This window comes from Suncus etruscus, chromosome 8 (assembly GCF_024139225.1).
Source record: "Suncus etruscus isolate mSunEtr1 chromosome 8, mSunEtr1.pri.cur, whole genome shotgun sequence".
Taxonomy (NCBI): domain Eukaryota; kingdom Metazoa; phylum Chordata; class Mammalia; order Eulipotyphla; family Soricidae; genus Suncus; species Suncus etruscus.
This window is the reverse complement of record NC_064855.1, coordinates 52,618,653-52,629,126: the sequence shown is the minus strand read 5'-3', so window position 1 is coordinate 52,629,126 and position 10,474 is coordinate 52,618,653. Positions and strand designations below refer to the sequence as shown.

Sequence of the window (10,474 nt, the reverse complement as noted above, 5' to 3'; positions counted from 1 at the left end):
TGGAGGGATGGGGATTAGTGTGATGGCATGTACTGTTTCCACTGGGTTTTGTGCTGCTATTTTTTTGTCTGCCAACTTGATAACTTGTGTTAAATATATCATCAGTCATAGTATTATCACCACCAGCTGCTCTCAAACGGAACCTCTTAAACCCTGGTCTTAAAAATAACAGCAGAATGTATCTCTGTTTTTGTCTCTGTACTTAATAGGTTCAACTTTGACTACATCATGTCGTTTTGGCAGAGACATGGAGCTGGAACACTTTGATGAGCGAGATAAGGCACAGAGATACAGCAGAGGGTCTCGGGTGAATGGACTGCCCAGCCCCACACATAGTGCCCACTGCAGCTTTTATACCGAACCCGCACGCTGCAGACCCTCAGCTCTGAGAAGAAGGCCAAGAAAGTTCGTTTTCTATCGAAATGGAGATCGTACTTCAAAGGAATTGTCTATGCCATCTCCCCAGATCGCTTCCGATCTTATGAGGCCCTTTTGGCTGATTTGACCCGAACTCTGTCAGATAATGTGAATTTGCCCCCCAGGGAGTGAGAAACAATCTACACCATCGAGGGACTCAAGAAGATTTCAGCCTGGACCAACGGTGGAAGGTGAGCTGTGAAATAGGCCCCCTAGTGACCCAAATGAATGAATTCTTATTTTTCTACATGTTTTCTCATCTCCCACTTGATTTCTCAGTACTGCAAATATTTAGCCATATGATGGATTCCTTGTTGTTTTTTCTTTTTAATCCTTTAGTTTGGATTCAGTGTTTTACAGTGCTACTAATATATGACTATTCATGCCACAATTTCTTCTATTTTTTTTTTCATGCACATAATTTTCAAACCCATGTCATAACCCATCACCAGTGTATCCTCTCTCCTCCTTTCCCAGGACCCCAAGACATTTCCACTCTCACCCCTGACTCTGTTCTGTAGGTCATTTCTCCTATTGAGTTGCCTTTGGACCTTCGATGCTATCTTGCTGTGTATCTTTAAGTTCTATATGTGAGAGAGATTGTTCTGTATTTAGGAAGTATCCTATTGTGTACACATTTTAAGTTCATTCTGCTGGTGCGATATTTATTAGAAAAAAGGGAAGTTTTAAAGCAATTTAGGAGTTCAGAGGGAAAGGGTTTAATGTTATAGCATTCTCTATTTTTATTGTTATTTTCATTGTATCCAGGCAACAACTTCTACTTTTATAACAATAGTGTAAGTCATTTTACTTCTGATGCGTGTTGAAGTTTTGTTATCACACTAGAGCTGAAAATACCAATGGATCAAGGAATATTAGTGTTGGTCCTGGACCAAACAATAGATTTTCTGGTCATGTTTATCAGCATGATTGTTTCTTTTTAATATCATGATCATTGTCTTTGTATAGTAATTTGGGAACATAAATGGCTCTGTCTGTAGTTTTTTTTTTTTTTACTTCAATTTAGGTTACCAATACTTCTTTACTTTAGGACACTTTATGTGATTATATGATTACTTGGTTCCATGAAATTAGCTTAGTGCTTTACTTATGCAAGTAAATCCCTTATTCTGTATCTACATTCTATATATATTCTCTATATCTATATTTATACATTATATTCTCTATTCTAAGCAATTCTTACCTCACTTGAACAGGGCACAAATCTCTGATCATCTTAAAATCATAAGAATAGTAAAAGTAATTTAGAGATGTAACAAATTAAATTTATATTAAGGTGTAAACAAGGATAGTTGGCCTTTGGAGAATAAGGTTTTTTTTTTTTTTTGTTTTTTTTTTTGATGTTTTAAAGCTGGAAAAGCTTTAGATTAATACAATGGAACACAGAAAAGGAAATTGAGGAATACTGAAATAGTTTGCTTTTAATGAGTTCATTCTCATTTCAGATTCTGTTTCCCAGATTTTGTTTACTGGATCCTAATGGTGTCATACATATAACGTACACCCTCTCTTTTGCAGGTAACAAGAAGAATTCATTTCCTTAGCCACATCAAAAAAATTTTGTGTGGATCTGGCCTGACTACACACCGACAAAATTTCTTTTGCTCCCTTAAAACCAGAGTTTGACTCAAGTTAAGGGTTATTGAGTCTCTCCTCACTTTTTAATTTCCTTCTGTTCCTTACAGAATTGCTAGTGCAGTGGTAACTGGTTTTGCTTGACAGCTGGGGAAAACTGGTTTGGTGTGTTTATTTAGTGGAAATTCATCTCTCTTTCTGATGACTTGTCCTCCTGCCAAGATACCTGTCAAGGTTTTTTTTCTTCTATTTAGAGGTGGGACTTCCAGTAAATTAAAGGGGAAGAATGAACACAAAATCTTTCTGTGCCAACTTTGGAATTTTATTGTCCTTTTCATAACTGTGAAAAGAGTTGGTGGGTTATTTATTCTAAGAGAACTAGATAAAACGTTAAAATATAAAGTCAGGTGCATGGCCCATTGATCCCTTTGAAGGCTGATGGAATTGAAATTCTATTCCATACTGAAGTCAGGGGTTGGCTGTACTAGAATCACTAGGATACATCTATAGGATAGCGGTATTTTTTCACCTACAATTGGTCTTCACTGACAAGTGGCCAGAGAAATTTCACATTCTCTTGGCAATTTTCTTTTCTCCCCGATATTTTAAAATCAAATTTTCTAGTTTTCTCATGTCTTTCAAATATATTAAAACATTACAAATTCAATTTTTTTCTTTTTTTCATTTTGTTTCGTTTTTATTTTTTATTTTGGGTCATACCTGCCAGCACTCATGGGGTCACTCCTAGCTCTGTGCTCAGAATTGCTCCTGGCAGACTTGGGGATCATATGGGGATGCCAGGGATCAAACTCAGGTTGTCCTTGTGCAAGGCAAATAGCCCGACTGCTAGTTGATATAGCTCCAGCCCCCTAGCTTGTTTTGTTTGTTGTTTTGCACCTGGTGGTTCTCAGGGCTTACTACTGACTTTATGTTCAGGTATCACTCCCAGCAGGGTTATGGAGGATCATAAGGAATGCCAAGGATTGAATCTGGGTTGCTGTATGTAAGGCATATATATAGGCTGTATGTAAGTCCTGCTCATTACACTATCATTATGGCCCCAAGAATGTTCTGATGTTTAAAAAAACTTATTTTGGGCTGGAGACCAGTTAAAGGGTGATGCCGTAAGCCATTTTTTAGTTTTGCTTGCCCTTCAGCCCCCAAAGTGTCCCTAACTGTAACCTTGGTAAAACCACATTTTCAGCACAAAAGTGTGGTTCTAGTGGTCCCCAGAACTGTCAAACTGAACACTTGAACTGTCTGTTGCACTGATGGCTAGAATTGAATAATACTTATTTTCAGGTCATTTTAAGTTTCAGAACAAAATTAAGTAACACAGAGATTTACCATGTACTCCATATTTTTCTACCTAGTAATTTCTTCCCACCAGGCCAGATAATTTGTAGACAGATTGACTAGTCAAGAATCTCATTGACTTTCCATTGTCATTCAATGTTTCTAGTTGACCTTTTATTTAACTTTTGGTATCATTCATTCTGTGAAGTCTGATATATCCTTAAGGATTGTCATTGTGATAGTGGCACAATTCTCACAGCCTATAATTTTTTCTGCTCTCCCAGTATCCCTCAAACATCACTGATATTTTTATTGCCTTAAGATTTCTTTCAATCTTCAGCAAATGGACATTTGAGACAGTCCAGAAACTTTCCTCTAAATGTTAGAATAAATGCAGTACAGATAGGTTGTCTTCTGAATATTATATTTATGTTATCTTCAGGCTGGAGTGATAGTACAGGATTAGGGCATTTGCCTTGCTTGTTGCCCACTGAGGTTAATTCATAGCATCCCATTTGGTTTCCAGGTACCACTCTGTGCTCTGTGATCCCTTAGCACAGTAATGTGTAAGCCTGACTACCACAAGATGTAGTTCAAATCCAAAAGAACCAAAAAATTGTTTACCATCTTTGTACCATGTTTAAAGTTCTAGAATCTCTCTGGCCCTCCCACACACACTGGTCTGCATCCCCAATTGAACTCTGCTTAACTACAGTAATGAGAACTTTTCTTCAAATCCTCCCTTAGGCAAGTACTGTACCCCAGTGAAGGATTTTCCATTCTCTTGGCAATTTTTTTTTCTCCTCCTGATTTTTCAAAATCTAAATTTTAGTTTTCTCGTGTTTTTCCCAATCATATTAAAACATTACAAATTCACTCTTTCTTTTATTTCTTTTTGTTTTGTTTTTTATTTTTTATTTTGGGTCATACCTGGGCAGCACTCAGGGTTCACTCCTGGCTCTGTTGGCATAGAAAATCACTCCTAGCAAGTATGGGGGTATCATATGGGATGCTAGAATTTGAACCCAGGGTCATCCCGGTTTGGCCACATGCAAGCAAATGCCTTACCACTGTGCCATCTCTCCAGCCTTACAAATTCACTTTTAAAGAGCTATAATCTTTATGATCTCTAAAAATTTTTCAAAGGCTAAAAGATTCTTTAGTGTTTGATTGTCCATCTCCTCAGAGATACAGTGTATTCTGAAGGATAGATATTTGCTCAGCATGTAATTTCTTGGGCTAAATTTTGTGTCTTTCTGTGTGCACTTGAAATGTCCCAGGCATCTGAATAGAATATTATATTCATTTGCTGACTCATAGAACTCCTTTATACAAATGTTCTCTAATTTATTAAGCCAGTATTTTATTGATATATTAGATTGTGTTCAATTCTTTATTATTTGAAAAAAAACCAACAATGATTTTCATGATTGTTCTTGAATATTAGGCTTTCATGTGAGTCGAATATCTTAAGGGTATATTCCTTGAGTAACATTTATTGAATGAATATGTGTGTTGTGTTGTGTGTGTGTGTGTGTGTGTGTGTGTGTGTGTGTGTGTGTGTATGTACAAGCATCAAGCTTATTTTGTTTTGTTTTGGGGCAACACCCAGCAGTTACTCAGGGATTACTCCTGGCTCTGCACTCAGGAATTACTCCTGCAGACTTGGAAATTATATGGGATGCCAGGGTTTGAACCTTCATCAGATGCAAGTGCCCTACCTGTTGTACTATTGCTTCAGCCCCAAGTATAAAGCATTAAAATTTTAAGAGCTATTGCAAAAAAAATTTCTTTATAAAACCAATAGTTTATATTCCTACCAAGAATCTTGGGAAAGTACTTCTTTTTCTCCAGCCTCAAAAAGACAGTGTGGGCTGGAGAGATAAGATGGAGGTAAGAAAGTTTGCCTTGCATGCAGAAGGACTGTGGTTTGAATCCCATCATCCTATATGGTCCCCCGAGCCTGCCAGGAGCGTAGAGCCATGACTAGCCCTTGAGTGCTGCAGGGTGTGACCCAAAAAACCAAAAAAAAAAAAAAAAAATGAAAGTGGTGCTAAATGTTTGGCCATTTGCTAACCTATTGGGAAAAAATGTTTCTCATAGTTTTAAATGTAATAGGTGTTTGTTTTTGTCTCTTATATTTTCTTTCTGTTGGGGGATCAGAAAACTATGGGTGCCGGTGGGTGTGGGGAGGATGTGGTGTGAGTAATGGAGCCAATGTCCTTGCAATGTACATACATAACTCCCATCAGTTTGTGCCCTCTTCATAGCTTTGATCATATTTTTGGCAAGCTATAGTTATATTTTATTTATATACAGGGTATTTTTCTTAAAATATTCTTTAAAAATACTTTTGGGGGCAGAGGTATATTTTTCCTGTACTTATGGTAAACATAGTTTTTTAAAAATACAAATTACTTTATTTTAAAGGCCCTGTTATCTCAGTGTTGACATAGTTGATCTAATACATTTATTTCCAGTTAGTGGGAATGAAATTATTAAAAACAGAAAAGCAGAAAAGAAAATTAAAAAAAAAGAAAAAAAAAGAGTACATCAATAAGAAAATTTGTGAAATTATTGTATCTTGCAATGAGGTCATTACGTCATTGTCAGAAGGTTTAGCAGTTCTTGTAATCCTGTTACTAAACTTTTGGCTATGAATATTAGGTGGCTTTAGATTACACTTTGGCATCTAAACTGATATGTTCCTACATGGATGGCAGTATTAACCACATGGTTCAGGAATTCCAGGCACTATTGCTGATACATGGCTTTTCTAGGATGTGGTTTTGGCTGCCATGGCTTCTGGGAAAGTGCATGACGGTAGTGAGGAACAGGTGAAGGGTGTTTCACATTCACTCCAAAAAAGTCCTGGGTGATGTCAGCCCAATATTTGGAATACCTGGAATTTTGGTTGGTTTCATGTCTCTGCAGGAGCAATAGATGAGTGGTGAAGTTGGGCCGTTGGCAAAGTGGCAGTGTGGGGGACTTGGCTCATCCTCTTCTCCCTCGATTGCTATTTTCAGTTGTGTGGCTGGTATACCCATAGTTTTTCATAGCTTGATTTAAATCTCTTTTAAGAATAGATTGAGTCTATGGAACTTGGCTGAATGCAGACATGGCCACTGTGTACAAAGCATGGTTTTGGATGAAGATAAGCATATAGTAGTTTTAAAGTTTATTTTTTATTTAGTTATTATTTTCTTTTTAAACACTGTCTTTTAAACACTTTTTAAACTCTGTCTCTTTTTTTCTCATTCCCATGCAAAACTTACTTAAAACCAGGTATTTTAAGACTCTTGTGCTCTAGAATAATTTCCAAACTGGAAGTACTGCATATTACTTATTCACACAAATCACTTTTTTCTCCTCTTTTCTTTTTCCCTATGGTTCTCCCACTTACATAAAGAATATACCTCTTACTCTTTACTATGCTCTTTGTAATTTTCATTCCTGGCCCTTGCATCCTACTTCTAATTGACATTACCTTCTGTAGCACATTGAACATATCCCAGAGCTCAGCTGCTGTCTATTCTTTTATTTCTGGGATTCCCTTCTTCCAAGTGAGAAGAGTAGGATGGACACCTTGGGGAGTACAGAGGATCCTGATTCAGTCATGGCTGTAGAGTCAGACCCACCTACACTTGAAGCCTGGTGCCATCTTTACTAGTCATACCCTGAACAAGCTGCTTTAACTCTTTGTGACATTAGTGTGCCTGCTATGTGATATTTTGTGATAAGGGTGTAGCAAGACTTACAGTAAAATAACATAGACTAGAATTTGCTCCATGGCAAATATATGTAAATTATATTGTCAAGATCATCTCCATTCTCATCCCCTCAGCAGCAGTGCTAAAAAATTCTTGAATTGATCTTGCTGACCTCTCATACCTAGAGTTCTGCTGTTATAAGTAAAACATCAGCTTCTATTCTATTTCTAGTCTTATGTCAAACCCTTGATTATAATGGCACTATAATATATTTACTTGTTTTATGACAAAGTTCCTGGAAGTTAAAGAATTATTGGACACCTCACTACCTAGTTATGAGAAGAACTTAATAAGTTTTCACTGAACTCAAGAGGAATTAGAGAATAAGTGGATAAAGTTAATAACAATAAATTTGACATCAATGTTTAATTGAAGTGGCTTTTATAGGATCACATGTGGCCTTCAAATAGGTTGTCCAGTGATCATTTAGGAAATCTTTTGCTTCTCAGCTGTCCCTGAAAAATATTTCTGCTGATATTTGAACCTCCCTACCACAAACTCACCATCCTTGTTTTCTTCTTCTGCCCCTGGCATTTGGTTTTCTTAGTTTCTTCAATGGAAACTACATTATCTTGCCACTCTTTAAATTCTGGTGTTGCCCTAGATCTCATCTTTTTCAGCTAGGAGAATATTCTTGAATATTTTCACAAGTTTACATAGCTATTGTTTCCACATGTATTTATATTAGAAACCTGTAAACCCTGTTTCAGATTATTGAAACTTCCAACTAGATGACTAATAAGAACTTAAGATGGAATATGTGTTCAGCAAAATTAATTTCCTTCCTTACCATATAATTCAACATGTTCCCTTTACTTTTATATGGATACTCAAGCGAAAAAAAAGAGCCTAAATGTTTCCATTTACATGCCATCATTCATTCATCTTCCTGTGGGTCCTTCATCCAATCTGTTTGCCAGTTCTGTTTTATTCTCTTTGTTAGGTGCTCCTCACAGTATTGTTCCTCTCAGTCTCGCATGCAGATGTGCTAGGCTCATTTTGGTTCCTCATTTTCTCCTGTTAATTAGAATAGATTTTTGAAGTGGTATTGACTTCTCTCTCACTGTGCTCTATGGTCATTGTCTTCATAAAAGCTAATGTGTTCAGAGGCTGGAAGGTGGTGCAGTGGTAGGATATTTGCCTTTCACGCGGCTAATCTAGGACAGACCTCGGTTCGATCCCCGGCGTCCCATATGGTCCCCCCAAGCCAGGATCCATTTCTGAGCGCATAGCCAGGAGTAACCCTTGAGCATCACCGGTCATGGAGTGTGGCCCAACCCCGCCTCAAAAAAATGCTAATGTGTTTCTTTTTAAGAACCTGAGTCTGTTCAAGAATGAAAACTGACCCCATTGTTTACTGCAGTCTACCCACCTTTCTTTGCTCATGGGCCATTTTATTTTACATTTTGGGAATACATATTAGCCTATCACAGACTATTCCTTTATTGCACCCTGCAGTAGGATATTTAAAATTTTTTGTTTGAGATGCTGTCCACCTTTCTTTTCTTGTCATAAAAATTTTACCTTGTGCCCAAGGCCAGCATGAGCTCCATTTCTTTTTCATTGATCACACTGTGGGAAGGGAAATGATTTCTTTCTTCTAGTGAATTGAGATTGCAAGAATCACATATTTTAGCAATTATCACTTATTGCCTTGCAGTGGAATCTTTTCAAATACACACATCTTGCATTGTAAATTCTTTGAAGGCAAAATTGTCATTTAGGAGCCTTTTAATTTTGTAAAGTGGACAATTCAGAAACTTACACTTATTACTTGAAGTTTTAATAGGCCATTTAAAAAACTTTAGGCTTATGGATATTGCAGTATACAATTTTGACAGTTTGTGTTGGGTCTATTATTTACTTAAAATTTTTAATATATCAAAATGTGGATCAGAGATATAAACTATAAACATTTTTTGTTGTTGTTGTTGTTTTGGGCCACATCAGGGGGTGCTTATGGATTACTCAAGGCTCTGCACTCAGAAATCCCCCTGGCAGGCTTGGGGGACCATATGGGATGCCGGGAAGTTGAACCGGTGTCCCTCTCTGCAGCTGTATCAGTCCAAGCCACTAGAGATATAAACATTTTTATGCTTCAAATATAGTTGACCATGCTGCTTTACCAAAAACTTGTTATCAATTTAATAAGGTTTCGAATGGTATCTTCAGTTTATATTTTTATTTTCTTTAATCCTGTGTCCATATATTTTATAAAATTATAATGGTTTTGCACATTATAGCAACCTACTACATCTTAAAGTCCTGTTACTTTTCTCTTTTTTATTTTATTCCCTCTATTTTTCAATTGTGAGTTAAGTTAAAAATATTTAAAATCTCAGAGTCAGAGCAGTGGCGCAGCAATAGGGTTTTGCCTTGCACACGGCTGACTCAGGACAGACCTCAGTTCAATCCCCAGCGTCCCGTATGGTTCCCCATGCCAGGAGCGATTTCTGAGTACATATCTGGGAGTAACCCCTGAGCGTCACTGGGTGTGCCCCCCAAAAAAAAAATTTAATCTCAAATTTTTTCTTTGTCATTTTTTATCAGCTGCTTTAAATTTGAGAAGCTGACATTTCTTTCAGGCTTGGCATAAACATTCAAATTTATTTTCTGTAAGCTTTTTTGTCATGTATTATTTTGAAAGATTTCTATGGACAAATGATCTGTAAATGTCTTTGGAATCTTTTTTTTTTCTTTTTGGTATTTATGCAATGTTGTTTCCTTAAATTGATGCCTACTACTTAGATAATAAAATGTTGCTGTGTACATGTGTGAATAGGTTCCCGAAGACTTTTTTTATGATATTGTGTTCTATAAAATAATTTTACTCAGTCAGGTATATAGGCTCAATGTATTTTAAGTTTTTCATTTTACTAGTGTACACAACGGTAAACTTTAGTTTGCCAAGCGTTTCCAATTAGTAAGGTTTATTATCTGGAAAAATGAAATATATTACAGGCCTCCCTCATTTAAATTACTTTTGAATATGTATTTTTTTTTTTAACCTTAAAGGAGTCTGAAAGGTATCTGATGTGAAAATGTAGATTAGGTAGTTTTCTGACTGAGGTCAAGTCACAGCATAATAAGAATTTACAAGCTTGCAATTTACTCATAGCCTCCAGAAATCTTAAGAAAAAGAACAAATTGGGCCCAGAGAGATAGCACAGCAGTGTTTGCCTTGCAACCAGCTGATCCAGGACCAAAGGTGGTTGGTTCAAATCCCTGTGTCCCATATGGTCCCCCGTGCCTGCCAGGAGCTATTTCTGAGCAGACAGCCAGGAGTAACCCCTGAGCACCGCCAGGTGTGACCCAAAAACCAAAAAAAGAAAAAAAAAAAAAAGAGAACAAACTTCCAGAATCTCCTAATATGTGATCTTATATTGTAAAAAACC

General features: G+C 36.8%; 1 protein-coding gene across 1 annotated transcript in view; it reads left to right on the top strand.

Annotated features, from left to right (window-relative positions):
• The first annotated feature begins 238 nt into the window (after positions 1 to 238).
• DCLK1 (doublecortin like kinase 1) overlaps positions 239 to 10,474 on the top strand; it is a 404,307-nt gene continuing 394,071 nt past the window's right edge. The window contains 2 exon segments of the mRNA XM_049778893.1: positions 239 to 352; positions 355 to 588. Of these exon segments, the coding sequence (XP_049634850.1) occupies positions 248 to 352; positions 355 to 588 (339 nt within the window). The 5' untranslated portion in view covers positions 239 to 247.